This window comes from Thunnus albacares, chromosome 1, assembly GCF_914725855.1.
Source record: "Thunnus albacares chromosome 1, fThuAlb1.1, whole genome shotgun sequence".
In the NCBI taxonomy this organism is placed as follows: domain Eukaryota; kingdom Metazoa; phylum Chordata; class Actinopteri; order Scombriformes; family Scombridae; genus Thunnus; species Thunnus albacares.
Window position 1 is genome coordinate 23,370,519 of NC_058106.1, and position 21,878 is coordinate 23,392,396.

Here is a 21,878-nt window from a genome sequence, read left to right on the forward strand (position 1 = left end):
CTAGCTTGACCTGTACTATAATGTCTCCACAAGATTTGTTTTCGTTACTGAGAACACAGCTTTTCCACAGTCTGTAGCTACAATATCAATGTTCTGAACAGCTTTTCTGCACCAGATGGCTTTTCTGAGGCAGAAGTGTGAAAACACACGAAAAACAGGATTCAAAAAGAACTCGCCTCTCGCAGAAAACATGTTGCTGTGTCATGAAAATTCATATCGATCATGTAATTTTTTACACAACTAAACATAAATTGGGATTTTTTTATCTTTAATTTCGGCAATAAGCGCAGGCTTAATTTCCTTGAGACCAAATCTATTAGACAAGATGAAAAAAACAAGGAAGCTATAATGATAAAATAATCTAATCTAAAATAATTTAGATTGAAGTGCAGTGTAGAATACAAGTGAGCCTGTGCGCAACGATACGTGATATTGCGGTAATATTACTATTTTAAAATAGCCTATATTTGTTTACCTTCATATATACACCACATGATAATATTTCTTAATCCTATAAATGACGAGAAATTGGAGAAAAACTATCCGGTTCTGTGAGTGTAAAATGCTTTTCATGACAAATTATAAAACATCAGCGGATGAAGGAAATAATTAGTGTGCAAGTGTCTCGATAATCCGTTTCAAGTGATAATTAAATCATTAAGTTCTTATAAACTAACAGCCACTTTCATTCAGAAGCCACTGAGTTTTGCCAGAGGAGACTGTGAGGACACAATGGGCTGAGTATGGATGATTTGCCCTTGATGAACCATTGCGAATGAAGCATAAAATTGTGCCCTCTCCGCTCTAGTCAGTGCCATCACTCATAGGCTATATTCATATCCAAATTGCATTAATGTCATGTGTTAAGCCCCCCGCCCCTATTTTGTAACCTTTTTTTTCTCTCTCTCTCTTTTTTTTTAACTTTTTTTTTTCTTTTTCAGCTAATAACCGACCTCACTCGTTCATGTCATCAGCACAATCACTTGGGAGAGGTCTTGAATCCAGGAGATCTGGGTCCCATCCTCTGAGGAAAGACGGGGTTTGTGAAACTCTTCTCAAACCTGAGGGGGAGTTTGGAGTGTTTGGTCAACGACAGTGGTTCCTGGAAAAGATCTGAATCGTTTTATAACCAAACCCAGCTGCGGTCTGGTGTGCGCTGCAGTCTCTGCGTGCATGTGTGTGTATGTTCATCTGTATGAGGTAGAGGAGGAGGGGGGTGTCTGCGCTTCCCTTTCCAAGAGAGAGAGAGAGTGAGTGAGAGAAAAGTTTGGTGTTTTTCTCCCCTTGACTCTTTTTTTTTAGGCATGAACGCCGAGACCTGCGTTTCATACGGCGACATGACATCCATGGATTCATATTATAGCCCCTCTGCAGCGCAAGGTAGGGATCACCAGACAGACCACTTTAGGACATTCCCAGCCACTGACACCAAATACAGCCCCACTGCCTTCCTGCCCAACAAAGGTCAGGCTTACGGAGAAAAGTCCCGGAGCCCCTTCCAACAGGAGTGCCAGTCATTGGATGCCGCAGCAGCTGGGCAAGGCACTTTCGGCAAATACCACGTCTTCATGCAGAGGTCTTCTTGCAAAACACCCCCCGAGGAGAGCAAACTGCACCAGGAGACCGGACACAACGGAGCGCTCATCCCGTGCTATGGTGAGTGAGGAACCCCCCACCCCTCCCCACAAAAAAAACTTTAAGATGATTTTGTTACTGAATTTTATCCCGAGACAAACATGTCAAGATTTGACGTTGTAAAGCTGTTTTCATCATAACGGAGCAATACGATCGAACACATGTCAAAATTATTATGAGTTATGCAACAAAAAATCACTGCAATCATTATCAGGATGTTTTCTCTGAGCTGCGTGCTACAGTTTTGTGTCTGAGAATTTCCTACATGGGCAGAAACTGTTTTAACTCTGTCAGTTATTGTCATTGCTCTCACACAATAGATCAGACTGGTTTGGAAGTTTTGATCGCGAATAATCGTACAGCTGCAGCAGCTGGTCTTTAGGGTTGCGTTAGCGCATGGACACAACTGAGGTGTGTCGGCCCTTGTTTGATCTTAAATTGTCTCTTTACTGTCTGGTAAGATAAGACCACTTATCCAAAACCATTTGAACGGGTTTGTTGCTTCTTATATTTCCCCTGTTTTGTTTTCTTCTTCGTGTGTTCTCTTAAAGAGGAGGGAAACCTCCTTCGTGCGTAAAAACGGATCAACAAACGTTTCTCTCTTGCAGCAATGTACAGGAGATCCCAGCTCTCGTCAACATGGCCCTGAAGTTATGTGCGTAACACAGTTAAGAAGGGACATAATCTTCCCGACTATCAGATTTTCCCTTTGGCCATCAAAATTAAATTAGGGCGCATTTAATGCGATAATCTACATTACAATCCTTAATATTGGAGCTGAGTCGCACAATTGAATTAACAGGTTTTCAGATGGCACAAATAGTGAGCTCCAAACTGATAATATTTTCATTTCATTGCTTGGTCTTATTGGCTCCAATTAGATTTAATTGCGCGGGGACGTCGCTGTAATGGGCGAATGATGAGGGTGTAAATAAAACTTTGACCCTCGTTTGAGAGACGGCCGCTTTGAAGCAGCATTAGTTGTTTTTTTGTTTTTTTGTTTTAACCTGCAAAGACCTTTTCCCTACACACTTCTGATGTCACATTGAACACTGGATAATCAAGATTTGTCTGCAAAAAGGAGGCGTAAAAGGTTTTTGGTGAATTAAAACATGGTCAAACGTTCAGCTGGTTTTGCCCTCAGCTGCATCCCTGCCTGCTCATAAAGGAGAACACACACACACACACACACACACACACACACACACACACACACACACACACACACACACATGCAAAGAAGACTAATATTTGATATCCGTGCGTCATCTCTTTTTTCAATCCAGATTTATGTAATTCAACTGCCCATCCTGAAGGGTTTAAAAAGGCAGAAATGATGAGACAAACGAACAAACAAACAGGGTCTTTATTGTGTGATTCAAGCTGTTGCGTAAATGCTGATGCCTCATTATCATGTCTGTGGATTATTTCTAAGCTCGAAGATCAAATGTTGACACGTTTAAAATAATTGTATTTAAGACAATTCTGCAAAACGTCTTTAAGCGTCTAGTGTCAAATCGTTTTTTTTACTCTGAATTGAAAAGAGAAAATTATCATCCTGAATAAAATCATAAAGCCTGAGGGCTCTCTCTCTCTCTCTCTCTCTCTCTCTCTCTCTCTCTCTCTCTCTCTCTCTCTCTCTCTCTCTCTCTCTCTCTCTCTCTCTCTCTCTCTGCCTGTCTTTGCATACAAGTACAAACAATTTCATCTCGATACCTTGAACATGAAGATGATCCTCTCGTGAGTATTTTTTTTTTGTGTTCAAATTAGGGTAAAAAACTAACTATCTGTATTATATTTTCTAAAATATTATGGAAATGTAGGCGTATATAAACGGTGTACATGACCCTAAAAAGATATGAATAACCCCAACAAAGTGACAATAATAAGAAAAAGAAAAAGGAGAAGAAGAAAATAAACAAAATCGACTGAAGAAATGTTTTCGCTTTTACGCATGAAGCCATCATCCCTTTTTTCTTTGAATTACATGAGCTGCTTGTCCATCAGTATTACACCGAAACGCTTTAGTGGAAGTAGTTTAAGGATGTTATGACAGTTTCTGGAAATCGGCCTGCAGGAAAAGCCTTTATAGCTCCAAATATGTCAAGAACGTAGATCAATCTCTTTGAAAGCGCATACCGGTCTTTTATAATGGCTGTTAAGTTTTTATTACCTATTAACCTTGACATAGATCCGGTACAGCCGAGATGAAATTAAATTTTACTTCATGTCGTAAATAAACTGTAGTTATTATGTTGGGTAAACTGCCCCTTTTTGGACCACACCGCGAAGAAAGAAAATAAGAAAACGAATTTACAAAGATATTTCAAATTTTACGCGTCTTTCGCTCGACGTGAAGGACAAACACGTTTGTACGTATTCAGTCAGTAAGTCAGTAACATTAAACACGATTTAATTTAAATTCTCAACTTTTTTTGAGAGTTTTTTTTTTCTTTTCGATTCGCTATCAAAGTAAGATTTCTGGAGTCAAATGTGTCACTACAGGTTGTTTACCAGGCGCTCTCGTTTAACGATAAGGAGACTCAAATAATGACCGGATTCACACTGCAGAAGACAGGAAAAAACATCTCGGAGAGCTCTGGCATTAATGCGAGTCAGATGTCAACTTCTCTGTTTGCCTTTATTTCCCTGCTCACGGTGACTTGCAGGCCCTCAGACACAAAAAATACTCCTTTGAGAGCAGAGCCTGCTCAAAAGATTTATGTTTCAGCACTTTATCTCTGACGTAACTCTCATAACGGAAAGTAAAAGAATAATTCACATTCATGCGTAAATTACGCGCCAGTCAATAAAAACAAGAGCGAAATTCGTTGACACTGGTGGCTGTTGTCCTTGTGATTATGACAACCAATCTTTCTCCTGACTTCTACACCGCTGACTGGACATAAATTGAAGGGAGCAGTAAAATATGCTGAATTTACCAGCTGAGGAGAAAAAAATGATAAATGATTCCTGATGTTTTTATTGGAAAATGGTGGTGTATTTTACTTCCTGGCTCAGTGCTTTTATCAAACCTGTATTTTACACAATCGCCGGGTAGTTTCAAATGGTCAAAGAACGGCTTTGTTGCTGTAATTTGTGGCTGGATCCGTTCAGTCAAAGGTGATGTGATGACTGGTCTCAAAGCTGTCTGAAGGGTGCACGCTGCCAGCTACGCCAGAGACATTTTTGGCACATAGAAAACATCATGACTGTTTAATAAACATTCACATACATTAGAGTCACTGCAAACACAGTTCTATTGTTTCTACTCAACACATTGCCAATCATGTTGTTACATGAAATCAGCGAGGCAGCTCTTGGAGAATGGACAGCTTTTAGTCCGGTCTATGGAGCATCATAGTGACTGAAATTGAAAGAGAAATGTATGAGCAGTGTGGTCAACGTCAAAAAACAGCAAAACATATCAGGCAGATAAACTGACAAACTAAAAACTACACAGTGGTGGAAGAAGTACTATTTTCTGTAGTAAAAGTAGCAAATTAAAATACTTAATTACCAGTAAAATTCCTGCATTCAAAATTTTGAATTATATAGAAATGTTATAAGCAAAATGTCCGTAAGGTATTAAAAGTACTCCTTTTAATTTTTTTTAGTTGGTCATTTTTATCTTCTTGGGTATTTTAATATTTTCAATATCATATTTTTGAGCTGATTATATTTTGCATGTAAAACCTCTAAAGTAGAGGAAGAAAGTAGCATCAGATAGAAATACATTAGTACAAGTAACTTAAAATTGTACTTAAGTTACTTTCCATCACTTTATTCAGCAGGTGTAGAAAAAGTCACACTGGCTGCCAAACAATAATTGATCCACTTATCAGTATATATAGAGAAAAATAGGTCCCTGAGGACAACTCAATCAGGCACTTCACAGTCCTAAAGCAGCCACCTACATGTCTTTGTGATCCTCCATAGACACCACATTTCTTCTTTTGATGTGTTCGTGTCTTCTCTCGGTGTCTGAGGGTGTTTGACCTTTAGCTCAGCTTGTCATCTGTTTGGAGAGAACTTCCCCTGTGTGCACAAAGCAGAGAAAATCCATTTGAAACCCCTCATTTGAAGCCTTGTAATGTCAACGCAGAGCTCTTTGCAACATTTGGAGTCCAGTTCAACATAGTAAACATTTAACTGCACCAATAAGACAAAGCATGTTACTTGTTGTTGCATGCGTGTTGAAATGTAGGCGGAATTGTAGAGGGATAATGTCTTTTAGTATCTTTTCTGTCTTTTACAGCGACAGTGATGTGCACTGCAATTACTTTAAAAACAAGCTGCGGGCATAATTTGAATCCATGAAAGGATGCAATTTATTCCAGCTTAAACCATAATTTAGTTTTTGGGCAAAGTGAAAATTTGATCCAGTTCTGCTGCCCTGCAAGGACAAATTAATTCCCTGCAGAAAGAGTAAACTCCAGCAGGACCAACATTCAGGTGTGATTGCTTCACCTTGTGTGATTTTGTCACTCTGTAATGAAGACCTCATCTTTTTTGCTTTTTTTTGTTCCTTCACCGCCTCAAACCTATATAGCACGACCATTTCAACCTCTCGTAATGGCCGTCTCAACTGATTGGTTGGAGCAGGGAGTAATGGGAACCAGCCATGCAGCCCAGACAACTGAGACACACTTCAGCAAGTCAATGACATGAGTGGAGGTGACAAGGACTCAGGATCATTTTACCATTTAGCTTAAAGTTTGGCAGGGCAATTTACATTAGGCTCAGTTTGCATGGACGAGTGAGAGCAGCAGGGCAAAAAGGCTCATGCAGTCCAGGACTTCCTTTGGTCTCTTTGTCACCGCTTCATGTAAACTGAACACTGATACAAAACCAACCGTGGAGGACTGCAGATCAGTTTTCACTGGTTTATGTCAATATAGAAGAGTGACCTTTTTGTCCAGTGCACTTAGTCTATTTTATTTGATTACATTTAAATTTCTATATTATAATATAATGGTGTGTATATTCTCAAAACCAGGGTATAAGGTTATTTAAGGTTTTTCAAGATATTTCCTTGTGTGCCAGTGTCTCAAAAATACTAAATTCAGTTTCTTGGAAGGAGAATATTGTTTTAGTACTGAGGGCTATTCAATATTTATACTCTTGACATGCTTGACTACTTAGCGCATGACCTAAACATCCAATTTACAGTAAGAGCACACATGAATACAGTACAAATAGATCTTAAGATTCCCTTAACATATGTTTTCAGACATATAAAAACACTCTGCTTTTAAAAACAATTCATGCAGATTGTAAGAAATTCTTAAAATTACATCTATTACCTCTCACTTTTTGATAAATACAAAAATCCATAAATGTACAAATATTACTGATTTAAAAAAGGTTAAATGCTAGATACAAGATGTCTCTTACTGAAAAACACTGGAGGCTTCAATTTTCCACATCAACCGTGTGCGGGTTGCCCTTGTGGCTTCCAAACTAGGTGTGATGTCACAAAATCTGCTCGTACATACACGTGTTAAACTCTGATTTCAGCTGAGCACCGAGAAACTTTCCCGTTCTAGTGTCAAACTCTGCACATACATCGTTCTGTACAGTGAAGCTAAAATCTGACTGAAGTTACAATAAGTAAAACACATTTCTGTGTGTAGGGAGACTTTTTCAACAACAGCAAAATAGTTTTCAGTGGAACTTGCTTTTTCTTGTTGTGTTTTTTTTGTCGTGGGATTCAATTTTCATTGTGTGATACTGACAGCAACAGGTGTGTGTTATTATGCAGTTTCATTGCACCAATTATACAAAAAATACTCCACCAGATTTGCTGGTAGTCGTTTGTTTCTCTATCTCAATGTTTCAAAACCTAATCTTCTGAATTTCCAGAGGTGAGGTTGGTAGATAGATAGGCCTCAGGCCAAGGACCATTTAATTAGATTTTGTTGGTGATTGAACAGTTGTATTTCTGCCATTTGACCATCATCATCATATTTCATCCTTACTTATGAAACTATCAGATATAGAGTTGTGTTTCCAAATCCAACAGGACTGTTTGTAGAGCAAAAGAATACAACTTGAAAACTAAGCGTTAGGATTAATGTCTTTGGCTGGTTGAAATCGGGTGCATCGTGTGCTCTCAGACCACTGTTTGAAAATTTTAGATCAGTTGCTGAATCCTTGGTAGGAAGATGTGATCGTGCATGTTGTTAAGTGAGTTTCTCAGCAAAGTATTTTTCATTTTATGTGCGTGCACACAAAAAATGTACGCTACCAACTTTTTCCCACTCGGATGGAATGTTCTCCTTCGATCAGACAACAAAAACATGAGATGAAGGAAATTCAGTTTTGCTCCAACGTCTGAGAGAAACATTTGGAAGAGAGCTGGTGGGAGGAAGAGACACACAGAGGGGGGAGAGTGCGAGGAAGACAAAGAGTGCGTGAGAGGTGATTTATCAGTCTTAGGCTTTATGGATTTTTTTTTTTTTTTTTTCATGGTCTGTGAATTTTGCACAGCCTGCTGTGATGGATCATCTCACTGCTCAGTCAGCAGAGTTGAATTTCAAAGTGAATGGCTACCTATCACATCTTCACAAAAAGACAACTTTTTGTTAAAAAAAACAAAACAAAACAGTAATATGCTGATATTTGCTCAGGTTCTGTCTGTTTCCGAATCACAGCAGACGGGTCCATATGTATGGAAGTGTGTGTAGAGTATGCGGATGTGTGCGTATTGTCCCAAAATGTTTTATTAAATGTACCTGACACCACACTGTGCAAGTACAGCCATGCTATTCTTAGGCCATGTTATTTGTGCTTCCAAAAAGAGACAAGGTTAGATTTCAAGAGCAGAGAAACTTACTGCTTTGTGATAAGCTCTGTTTTGCATGCAGCAGACAGAGAGCTATTTCCAATGCTAGTCTCAATGTGCGGTGACACTATTGTTAGACAAAGCCAAAGGGCACCAAATATACAGTAGTTTTATATATCATATGTGTCATATCATTCTTGCCTGGGCTTGGCTGTTCAGCCCACTCAGCATCAGGCATCAGTGTCTTAGCCTGTCTCTACATCTTGCAGCCAAGCGAGACTCAAGAAGTATCCACAATTCAAAGCTCCATGTTACATCCCAATCCATATTTTAAGACAGGAAAACAAACTCACCCTTCTAAAGATGTACAAATAAATACTTTGCTCACACATTTCCTTTCCTACTTTCTCTGCTTTTAGTTAGACAACTTTTTTCTTTCCTTTTCAAGCTCTTCATCTCTTTTCTCTCCGCTATTTATGTCTCCCATTATTTGGGATATTTCTTTCTTTTTTTTTTTTTTTTTCATTATGAAGCAACATGTTGTTAATCTCTCTCAGTCGCCGTGTGGTGTGTAATTTATGGTGTTTCCTCTTAACACTGTGAGCTGACCCCAGTCATCCCAGTCAATAAAGAGGCAAGGAAGGTGCCCTGTCGCTTTACAGCCAGTTAAATTACACTTTGATGTTGCCCCCTCGTTTTCAACTGTGAATTAATGGCTGTCTGTACTGAATGTCTGACCCACAAGAACGTCATCCTGGAACTGGAAGGCTCTCAGGTTAAGTTATTCAATCAGTCTTTCGTGTGACTTTGATGTTAATAACATAAATGATATAGTATGTTGTGAAAATTATCACTAATATCGGATATTTAGCAACATACTCTTTTTGTTGACCTGTTTTTCGGTGGTCAGGTGGGAATATTCACATGAGATAAAGTGAAAATTACCTCTCCACTTGTTCTGAAGCACTTTCGGTGTATCTAATTTTTACAGAGCAACCTCTGTGCCCGCTCACAGCTACAGAGTCTCCTCTCCTCACTGTGCACAGTAACTGGAACAGATGCTGACTGTTGGATCCACTGCAGAGAAAATAGAACATTCTGTGGTTTGCATGGCATATTCATCTCAATAGAAAGAAATGAGTTTTGGGTTAAAAAACTTGTGAGTGTGGTGGATTATTGTTGGGACCTTCTTGTGTTAAGACAGCACACGCAGGAGTGCAGGTGTAAGCTGAAAATGGAAAGTCTTTGTGTAATGTAATTTAACTCGGAGAGAAAGCCAGTTGTACTCGTGATCCAACATGTGTTTTTCACAGTCAGGCCTTCATGCCTCTTTCCACAGAGACTTTATCCTGACAGGCATTGTTTGCTATAAGACTTTCTTATGTTCCTCGTACATATGGTGTTCCCTGCAGGGGGGCACACTGCTGTTCACCTTGAGCAATGCTGGAGAGCCTTACAGCTACAGCAGATTGCATGGATAACAAGGAGGAGATTGTCACAATATCCCGTTCTTGCCAAAAAAACATCAGTGACATGCGATATAAACAACGGCCTTTGATCAGCAAGAGGCCTCATGATTTCAAACAGCCTGACAGCTCTTGCCTTGTGGGGACTGCGGGTGTCAGCCAGGGAAATATGATGAAATAACTAGAGTATTTATGCTGGGATAAAAACACATTTGCTCCATTCAAGACTAACAGGATGTCTTAGTCATGGACAGCGAGGCAATGTTGCGGCCGTTAGACCCCCAGCGAGGGTTCTGCCACCAAAACATGGCTCCACAGCTCGCGTCCATTTCCAGTGCTGTTAGGCAAACCTCTCAGGAAGCAGTGCCTCAGTGTGCAGTGAATCTTGCATGGCTAAATTACATATATAGCCGTTCTGCTCTGAAATATTGTCCTGTGTCATATGTGGTTGACAGAAACAAAGACCACTTCCATCCTTCCAGCTGGTGGGAGTTTATTCTCTCCTTGCAAAGCTGACTACAATAAAATAACATCAGTACAGCAATAAAATAAAAGTATATAGGCTGTGCTGTTTACCATTACTGTCGTGGGGTTTTGAACCTCAGTACTTTTTTTGGTACTGGTCGAAATGTGTTTGTAGCACAGAGTAACAAAAGCTGCGAAGTACAAAAAGCGACCATCGATTGCTTTCTAAGATTTGCACTTTTACGCTTTTTTCTGTGTTTATTTATGCAAGTTCTTGTATGGCTGCTTGTTTTTAGAAAACATTTAGAAGTTTGGCTTCTTTTCCTAAAGGGAAAAGGTTTTTGTTTCAGAGAAACATATACTTGATTCCACAAAGTAAGATTGAAAAAATAGTGTTTTGATATCATATTGGCACAAGTTTAAAAAAAATAAATCAAAAGATACTCAGCCTAAGTCATCACGTACAGTAGTCAGTTCTCAATAGTTCCATAAAAAATACCAGTCCTTATCAATACAGTTACCATTCAATATGAACATCTGTATTTCTTAAAAAGTGACATTTTGCCATCAGCCAAAAGCTTTTTGGTATTTTAGACATGATGATTAAAACTGAATTTCAACAATGGACATAAAATGTGTGCAGTGAAATACGAGTTGCACAAAATTATCGGTAAAAACAAAAGTGGAAGTTCACATACATGAATAGAATAAAAATAATATCAGTACATCAACACTGCACTTTTATATTCACAGCTTTAAAGGAAAAAGACATCAGACTGAAGGAGAAACCACTCATGTTGCAACAAGGCTAGCTTGACACTGGTATCCTACCTTGCTGCAATAAAGTGCTGTACTTTTGGTGACCAAAAATAAAAATTCTATACAGCAAAATCATACTAACTCATCTTTACACCACTGTTTAACTTTTCTATCAAGTTTTAACACCCACAGCAGTAACAGAAAATCATCTCTCCTCAGCAAGGCTTATACCAGCAGTGTCAAAGGTCACATCACGAAAATAGAATAAATAAAATAAAATCTATTCTCAAAATACACACAGAGATAAATATAAATATGTACACATGAAAAATAAGAACATAATATGTGCAGAAATAAAGAGGGATTTTTTTAAATGAAATATACTGTTTCTTCCATCACATGTGTTACATAGGCAAACCACATATTAACCCATCCAGTAATAAAATCTAATTTGTGGGATCAATCCTCATCTAATGGAGAAAGCCCACAACTTTCTTGATCTTTTCAAACACATTTGTGCCTATATAGAAAATGTCTTTGTATTGTAACAACAACAAAAAAGATGCAGTTGAAAGATGCACTTTTGTGTGTTTGTATGAGAGCGAGTGCATGATAAGCTATCCAATCACCTCACCTTGCAGCACATTACCCAACATGGCTGCGAGCTGAGGGTCATCGGGTGTTTGTGAGATCTTCTCTGCTGACTGAGTGCTGAGAATTGCACAGGGAGCTCACATGAACACACACACCTCCGGGTTCTAACCTGACAAAGTCTCTGGATGAGCACAGATGTCCTGAAAATAACTCCTAACCTCATGGTATCGCAGAGCAGGAAGGTGCAGCGCTGTGAGCCGCCACTAGACTGAGCCAGAAGACAGGCGGCTCATTTAACAGCCTGAAACTATGTCCTCTACACACTTTTAGCAATCACACCCCCCACAACGGGGAGTGTATTGATGCAAAGATATGTGTATAAACTGGATAGTTGAGTGAAGTGCAGCGGTGGGGTGAAAAGAACTGCCAGCTTAGACAAGAACACTGGCAGAGACATGGCTGTGGAAATTTATGATCAGAGAGCTGCCTGAGGTTTTACAGTTAAGCTGCAGCCATGAAGAAAAGCAAGTGTGTGTGCATGTGTGTGTGTGTGTGTGTGAGAGAGAGAGAGAGAGAGAGAGAAAGAGTATAAAGATGGGTCTTTCTCTTTTCTCGTGGTTAGAAATTACTACCTGGCAAATAAATTGTGACAGTTTTACTTCCAGGTGACTTTGCAACCACATGATAGACCTCAATCACATGCACGACTGATAAACAGAGAGGTTGAGTGAAAGACAGAAGTGTGTGCGCACATGTGTGTGTGTTTGTCTTATAACAGAGGGTGGTTGGGGAGGGTATGCAGTAAAAAGCTGCAACTTTCTGTCAGGCTCAAATTATGACCAAGGTGTCTGTTCCCCAGCACATCACAGAATGATCTACGAACTACAACTGGATCCTGTAAGCAGCTAGTGATCCGGGCCATCCGTTACATGCAGGCAGATAGACAAACAAATCGACACACGTACTGAGAACTGCGTGCCGCCAACAGATTTCACAACTGTCTCAGAATTTCCTCACAAAGAGCGAGAAATTCCTTTGTTCCACCCTGTCAAACTCCATGAATTATTACATTGATCCAACAAATAAATTTTGAGTTATGGATATATTGCCAGAGCCAAGAGTGACTGAATATTTGAGTTGAGTTGAATAGAGGCACAGTAAAAATGTTTTGTCCAGGTGGCAATGGTGGTAAATTCAAATAAAACATAATATTTCAGCATTTATGTTCCAGCAGTAGTCAATTATGTTTTAACATTATTTGAATTAAAATCATTTTGAATTAAAATCATTTGCATTTTTTTTTACAAAATTTTCCAAAAGCCTTTCAATCACAATTGTTGCACTGCAGGTAGACAGTACTGCAAACAGCTAGTTTCAAAACTTTGCACGTGACATCAAAAAGAGGGAGTTAAGAATCTTTAAGGTCTAAATATGAGCAAAGTTACACATTTTCTGTGTTGTATAAACCTGTTAAAACTTTGCATTGCAGCTTAACTCTTCACAGGTGAAAAACTTTTAAATATTAGCTCTAGGACATAATGCATTAAATCTATCGAATTATTATAATACATCTTGCTCACTAAAATGACAGGTGGTGTCTATAAAAGCCAAGTTATAACATTGCCTTTTGCTTTACATCATCTGTTGGCTTTCATACTTTCCTTTATTTCCACTTTCATCTTCAGGTAGGGGGCAACACATTCACAAAAATCTGTTTTGATTGAATCCTTTTAATCCTGAAAAAAAAACTATGAAAACAAAAACCTCTTTTTACAGTGTTTCATCTCCTTCCTTTCTCTGCAGGTAAAGACAGTTCAGGTCTGACAGACTCCGACTTGGCACCAGACTCCGACCACCCTGGAATGGACACCAGCTATCTGGCTGTGAAAGATCAGGGTGTCAAGGCGGCCTCTGATAGGCCGCCAGGCACTGATTTAGCAAGCCCTCTGGACAAAGGTGACGGTGGTGAAAGCAACAAGGGCAAGAAGAGGCGCAACCGCACGACCTTCACAAGCTACCAGCTGGAAGAGCTGGAGAAGGTTTTCCAGAAGACGCACTATCCTGACGTTTACGCCCGGGAGCAGCTGGCACTGAGGACTGACCTGACTGAAGCTCGTGTGCAGGTAATGCAGGAGACTTGACAACATTTTTACCAAATGCTGCTTAACTGTGCCAGCGGATTTAAAAAGAAAACACAAATCAACAAACATATCAGATTTCTTATAATAGATAATTTCTTATAATAATTTACAACCACATGCCTGTCCTATCAGCAAGTAAAAAATGAGCTCTTCATCACAGCAGAACAGACAATGTTTGAACAACACAACCTCGTGTGTCCTTCAACATCTGCAGCTCTGCAGAGATAACGTCACTCGCAGAACAACATGAGAGATTTATCTGGTAATGTGGGAGTAGGGAGGAGAGAGTGGGGGAGTGGGAGCTAACAGAGGCCAGGGGGCCCAGGGGGCCGAGGTTTGAGCTGCCTGGGCCTCATATGTTCGGTTTTAGGGGAGCAGACTTTCATCAACATGTGAGGAGACATGCTCCACTCTGTTGTGTTTCGATGGGATCGTCATCGGTGGGCTTTTTCTTTGTATCTGAGCTGTTTCGTTTCCTGAATTTGTGAGTTCAGTTCTGCTGGTATTAGTCGGGCCTGAGGCATACAGCACCCCTCAGACTGAAACCCCTCTAGTGACCTTTTGGCCCGATTAGCATACAATCCGGTCATGACTGCTGTAATGCATTCCAACACTGTTGAACAGAGAGAGACCTCTATTTCTATATGTGTGTGGTGTATATCTACATCAGCGTGTGTGTGTGTGTGTATGTGTGTGTGTATGCACCACGGACTACCAAAGCCCCTGGATTTTCTGTGTTTTTCTTTCATTAACATCCTGTTCAGACAAGAATGTGTCCCTGCTGTGGTCTCCAGGGTAGGTGTGAAACCCTTCCCATGAGCTTTGAGAAAGTTAGCGATTGATATTTCAAATCATATCTGACTTCTGAGCACTTTTAAGGCATGGGACGTACTATGGCTTTGCTCAAACTAATGCAAAGTTCTGTGTATAGTTGCCACATTTTGGCTACATAACAGTTGTGTGCCAGTGGGATGAGATGAAAACCAAATCTTTTACATGACGAGCTGGAACAGTGACCAGAAAAGCTTTGCAGTGAAACACAGGAAGTCTGTGCAGCCGCGGGGTTATAACTCAGCCCTGAGGCTCTTAAGGTATGCTGCTCTGCTCTGCTCTGTTGCTCATACTATCACGGACCTGCCTGCTTCAGATGGATGCAGCTTTACAGCCATCGGCTCTCCCAGCGGCCCTCTTAAACACTCAAGTTAAAAAGATAAAAGACACGAGATGCCTTGTCAGTCAGAGAACAGGGCTCTGTATTCTATTCAGGTCATTCACATGCGAGAGGACTCGCAGCTCATGAATTCAGTGTCTGGAGTGAAAACCTTTATGGCTGCAGAAAAGTTTGCGTTTAAAATTTAAAGCACATATAGTTTAAATACTAAAACTAAAAACATTTTTTTGAACATTTTCTAGGCTATGTCTCTTCATTGACTCATGTTACTAACATAAAGAACAAGGGACTTTCAGCTGAAAAAGTTAAGGTCTGGAGTTGTTTGCTTTTTCTGTCTTTGGGTTTCAAAGGGAGAGAGTAAGTTCGGATCTGAGTCACATGCACTACGGATACACGGGAAGGTCGGAGGTCAAGGGTCAAGGGTTTCAACAACATCACATCTCTCAGATTTTGCCGTTGTTTTAGTCCAGCGAGCTCAGAGAGCTGAGATGCCATCTGCCATGTGGAGTTCACCATGCAAACACAGGTGTCCATATGACTTTATCAATCCAAACAGTTAATGAAAGATAAAACAGCAGGAGAGCCTGATTTGACTGCAGGATACGGTGGTAATAGAGAATCAGTCCAAGCTAGCAGAAATGATAAAATAGTCTTATAGTAATTTCTTTCATTTTCTAAACAATGTGGAGGTGAATTATCTGATGGTGAGAAATCATGAAGACAATTTTAAGAAATAATAGAAAATACACTTTACCTTCCAGAGCCATTTGTCAGATTTAGAGCTGAAATGATTAGTCGATTAATTGATTAGTCGACCGACAGAATAAAAATCCCTATTTTTAGTCAAAAATGCCGAACATTCCCCAGTTTCAGCTTCTGTTGTGATAATTTGTCTTCTTTGATACTAAACAGTCTTTTTTCAGATTTTGAACAAAACAAACCTGTGATTGCCACATTTCACTATATTCTAACATTTTTTAGACTGAATGATTAATCGATTTAACTGTCAACTTCATGACAGATGGAAAGGAAATGCAGAATATTTAAGCTGTAAACAAATCTTAAAAACTAATATTAGATTACTATATTATAGTTGTTGAGTTTGAGTACAACACATCACCAATTAGAAAAGCATAAACTGATATCAAATTGCAGCACCTATATCTTTTTGTATCAGGCCAGGGAAATAAGAAATTATGTTGTAGAGGATTTTGGTGAAAATAGAACAAACTTACATTTAATGAACAACAACAGTGGTCAGAGGTGTTTCCATGATATTATTATTGGTGCTTTGGGGGGTGTTGGAAAACCGAAGCCAGGCTCAGCCTCGGATTTCTTTTTACTTTGCTTTGGAAGCTGACATGAGTGACAGCAGAGGCGGGTTATCAATCCTCTGAGCTGGTCTCTCACTTCAAAGTGTTTTCAGCCCCATACAGCTCTCCTGCTGGGGCCAGGTTGGTATTTCTCTGCTCTTTCTCTCTGGGGCTGTAACATAAATAAAGCCTCATTGAAAGTCCACCAGCTACTTAAGCTGTCAAGGTCTTTACCAATTACTGTCACGACGCAGTGTGTGCAACACAAAAATATGTTCTCCCTGTATAATAGCCAACAGACTCGGCACAAAAGATTGAGCAGATGAGAGTGGGGCAGCGGTTGGTAGTCGGTGACACTGTATATTAGGAAGACTTTTCATGCATAATTATTATAGAATATGTTTTTTTATTGGAAAAACACAGTGATCTTGTATGGAGTTATAGATCCTGAGTCAAACAGCACAGGGGAAGATGCATGAAAACATCAAGGAGAGAAGGATTATGATCTGTGTGCTTCTTTAATTTAGGAAGAGACAGGATCTGAAAGCCAGAAGCTTAAGACTTCAGGAAATTAAAAAGGAAAATGCAAACAAACCCCAGTTATAATCCCATCTCACTTTTCAATTTCCCATATTGCCTCCTTAGATTTTTAATGAAGTGTATGAGCAAAGAGCAGATACACGGAATATGTTTGTGCTGGTAAACTCATGCCATAATCAGTACAGTCAGGTAGTTACAGTCAGATAGTCAAGAGATGCGTATCAGGCATCAGTTTTGAAGAGAAGCATGCCAGTTGTAAAGCCCATCAAAGACAAATATATTTAGATTACTTTCACCCAGACTGATGGTAATTTAAACACAACCATGCTTTCAATAAACAACAGTTTCAGATTCGGATGATTACAGAAAACAGTCACAAGAAAAGCGCCCTGCTTTTGTCAGAGTGCAAATAAGCAAAGGTGAAGTGGTTTATATTTTGTTTTGAGGACTCAGATGCAGTGAAGGCTGCACAATGTTTACAAAAATTAGTTTCTCTTCCATTTTTGTCTGTGCAATTTTTTTATTCCTTCCCTTGAACCTACAAAAACGTACATCTGTATTACTTCAGTTGTGTCTGAATTGTTTGTACATGTGTGCTGGTTCACACTAAGAAAAGACTTTGCATATTTGATGTGCTGGGGATATCATTTTTGATCTTCAGCCTTTCAGTCTTTTGGCAAAACTGCATGGGACCATTTTTCCATTTAAAAGGGGAACTCAGATTTGTATCTATAGAAAAGTATTTCCTTCAGACTTGAGGGGAAGGTTGCTGTTAGAGGGTTTCGGAGTACAAGTCAAGTGAATTCTAAACCTCACCTTGACATAAGACCAAGACCACTGAGCTGGATGAAACTAAAGAGCCCCTTTTCTTTCTCTCTGATAAAATCACTAAAATTCCAATGTTTTCCCTCCGCAGGTGTGGTTCCAAAACCGAAGGGCGAAATGGAGAAAGAGGGAGCGTTTTGGTCAGATGCAGCAGGTCCGAACACACTTCTCCACGGCTTACGAGCTGCCTCTTCTGACACGCCCTGAGAATTATGCACAGGTACAGAATGAGTATCTCAACTCAAGTTTGATATTTTTTATTTACTCCAAATCACATATATTTTAAGTCATTTCAACTTGCAGACTGAAAACTTGCTTGTGATCGGTTCATAACTAAGAACATTTAATTGCCCTCAATTTTTTGTCAAAGAAAGAAAAAAGTGATTGTTGTTTATTAATGCTGTTGCCTGCACAGAAAAAAAATCATATATTCTTTTAGATTTCCAACAACTTTGCTCAATTCTTTTCTGGGACTCTGAAATGCAGATCAAGTCAAGGATTTCTTGAAGGCATCAACAAGGAATATTTTCAAAACAGTTTCTACTCATAACTGCATAACCATGCAACAATAACACAGCTGTGATAAAAACATAAAGACTCTATTATGTACTGAAACTAACTGGAAATCAATGACTGCATGGGAAGTAGAGAAGTAAAAATACAATAAGTTGTAAGATGACAGGCCAAGCAACCAGTATAGTCTTGTAATTTTTGTAAAGATGCATTAGAATATGAATGAGCTCAGAAGAGACCACATGTCTGATTAGCTCAATAATGAGAAAATTATCACCACGGCTCCATCACTCTTGAACAATTTTGATTTCCTGTCATTATTTCAGATTCAGAACCCCTCTTGGATCGGTGGCAGCAGTGCAGCATCTCCTGTGCCGGGCTGCGTTGTGTCCTGTGACACCGTGACTCCCTGTATGACCCCTCACCCCCACTCTGCCAGCGGGGTGTCTGATTTTCTGGGTGTGCCAAGCCCTGGAGGTCATGTGGGACAGGCTCACATGGGCAGCCTGTTCGGAGGATCTCCTGGCATGGCTACGGGCATCAACACGTACGATCTCAACATGGACCCTGACCGCAAGTCCTCCAGTATCGCCGCTTTGCGCATGAAGGCCAAAGAGCACAGTGCAGCCATATCTTGGGCCACATGATGTGTTGATACCTGCTGGATAGGGGGGGGGACCTTTTTGTCCCTTGAGATGTCTAAGCCAACCCAGCATGGGGTGAGGGGGCACTAAAATCTAAAACTACAGGCAGCAGTGACTACTTTCATAAATGTTGCAATAAAATGATTATGCAAATGAAGATTACACAAAGAGATTTGGAAAGATAAGTGCTGTGTTTCTCAACGCCTCTGCTCTGTGGCGAGAAAGCATCCACAATGGGCGAGTGAGCTTTGTGGAAAGCTTGGTGGGACGTAATGCTGTACTGTAGAGCAAGTTACAGTGTAGTACTGATGATAAGCAAAAGAAAATGTTTAATTATTTCAAACAAATCCATGCACTTATTTGCTAAAATACAGAAAATTCTGTGTGTACAGTGCTTTCAGTGTCATTGTAGTTCAGGTGCTGTTTTATTCTTACTTTGTTATTTAAATTTTGAGTGTTAATGTTTTTTTTTTCTTCAGCTAATTTGTTGCTGGATTTGATTAAAATAGTTCATCAAGCATCCTTAAAAACTGAAATTCTAATTTAGTTGTTATATGTGTACATATTATTCTGCCAATCTTTATCAGCAGAAGTGTGTAACTTAGTCACGCTGGTGCTCTGACAATGCTACAAAAAACTGTTTATATCCAGCATATCTGTCAAATTATGCAGCTTCTCAGATTCAACACAAACATTAAAATAACCACCCGAGTGTGCGTTTCAGATACTAAAAAAGTGGTTCTACCTTCTAGCATTTAAAAGTTAAACAGATGAAATGTGGTTTGTTTTAGTGTGGTCAGGGTGAGAGATCCACCTGCCACACTGACTCAGCCTGCTGATGACCAGGGAGAGGAAGCGATGGAGGAGGAAGTGGTGTTTGAGCATGAGAGAGAGGCACAGCAGGCCTGCTGCTCTCGGGGCTGAAGAGCCTGGGAGCGCCAGCCTCCCAAACAGAGCCAGCTCTGTTTTCAGGAGAACAAACTCCAAGTGGACATGACTGTGCCCCTTGCTTTTCCAAGTCTCTGGAGTTTCAGAGGGAGAAGTGCCTACTAGTCAGTCAGACTGCCAGAAATAACACCTGAAACCAGCAGCAGCCACCTTTGAACAGAGGAGGCTGGTGGAGATTACGCAGAGTGTGTTGACACTTTAAAATACTGAACGGATGTCAGTGTTCAACAGATTTTTTTTGGACTCAAACTCACCGATGGCTGTTTGGCTGTCAAAGCTGACCAGTAAATGGTCGTGAAGCAGCACTGACATACATGTCATTTTCTCTCCCACTTTTCTCTCATTTTTCTCTCTGTTAAGTAAAAAGCAATCAACCAGATTGATGCGCAACATCCTCCTTCATCTTCAGCAAAGTTTTGACTATGAGACTTAGCACTCGGAAAATGTCATTTGCATCCTCCATAATCCCTGATGTGGTCCTCCTATTTTACCAGAATAAAAACATGCTCCTTTTGATCACATACATATCTCTGAATGATGTTGGATGATGGTATTCAAGGTTGGTGTGATTTCTATGATGTTTCAGGTGAGGCACGCAAAAAAGGCACTGTGTCAGTTGGTTTTTGGTGATTTGATTACTTGCAAATTTGTTTGTGAATTTTCACCACTGGAGCATGAAAATCTCAACCGGGTCCGTCATTATTACATAACCTTGTGGTGATGTCTTGTAGAAGGGCCATGTATCAAAAATGAATAACTTACATTGTGCTCACATGATGCATTATCCAACATAAAATTGTGTTTAATCAAATTACCAAAAACTAACAGACATACAGAAAAAAAAACCTTATATAATATTGCAGCACAGTACTGATTGTTTTCTGGATCTTGGCAACATATTATGAAGCAAATTTTTTGCCTTGACCCCCAAAAAAGTTCATCCAGACATGGTTACCAGATACAAACGTTGATAGTTAAAAATTGTAAGGTTGTGTAGAGCAGCACAAGAAAACATGGCTGTGCCAATACTGTCCCAGAGTTTCAGCATGTGTGTTGTTTGAGCCCAGCCTCATTCGTTTTTTTGGCATGATATCAGAGCAGGAGCAGTTTTAGTAAAGCCACTAACATGATAGAGTGAGCTCAGTCTCAGCTCTGGTTACAGCCTTTGCTCCCTGTTTACCTCTATCCGGGCTCGAAACAATATGTCTGTGTTTGTTTGTGTCCCTCTGTGGGAAGAGAAGAGAGGGGGGAAAGAAGGGGCAAGGCAGGGGCTGAAGTGGAAATTGCCCACCTTATTTTTTCCCCTGGTAACTACCTCCTCCAGTGACAGAAATAGTAGATGAGGTTTTCCAATTCAGTATCAGGGGGTGTTCTTCTTTTGTTTGTAGGGTCCGATTTAGGCCTTAAGCATAACCAAAGGTTGCATGGTTTCAGAAACTGAACCTGACCTTGTAGTACACCTTCAGGCACAGCAACCATCGCTAATTCCCTAAATGGAACCACATTCACTGTCCTTCTGGGCAGGTAAGAGAAGCGGGGTGCAGGCTATAACCTGTCAGCAGAGCAGTCACCCTGCGGTCGTCCAAATTACATCCAGTTTTACTCTCCGGTCCAAATCCAAGGCATGTGCATAATCCTGACTATATAGTACATATCTCAAAACTAAGAGGAACTCCTTGGAAATGTGGACATGGGGCCCCCTCTGCTCTTGCTGAGGGGTTGGACAGAGGGCGAGCCGTGAGGGCGTCTGCTGTGTTCCGGTGTTCTGGGAAAAGGACAGTGCACACAGCTGCGCTCAGGGGGTAAATGCAAAACAAACATGCCTCACACATGCTTCCCCCTCAGCTGTCATGGCTCTGCTTTCAAAGATTCTCTCTCCCCCCTCCCCACCCTCATCACCCACCTCAGTACACACATTGCACTGTTCCTCTCCCCCCTTCGCTCACTTCCACTGTGTCCACTGGTCCAAAGCTGCAGCCCCCATCGCAGGGTTCGAGGTTCTCTGGCTCAGGGGCGAGGCACAGCCACACCGCCAAACCCAGGAAGGCTTTTTAATTAACACTGAGCCATGTGGAGG

At 40.3% G+C, this 21,878-nt stretch overlaps 1 protein-coding gene across 1 annotated transcript; it reads left to right on the forward strand.

Moving 5' to 3' along the window:
• The first annotated feature begins 1,304 nt into the window (after positions 1-1,304).
• Positions 1,305-20,328, forward strand: alx4a (ALX homeobox 4a). The gene is made up of 4 exons (XM_044360771.1): positions 1,305-1,656; positions 13,510-13,829; positions 17,788-17,916; positions 18,536-20,328. The coding sequence occupies exons 1-4, from the start codon at positions 1,305-1,307 to the stop codon at positions 18,854-18,856; spliced, it is 1,122 nt and encodes a 373-aa protein (XP_044216706.1). The 3' UTR covers positions 18,857-20,328.
• Positions 20,329-21,878: the final 1,550 nt, after the last annotated feature.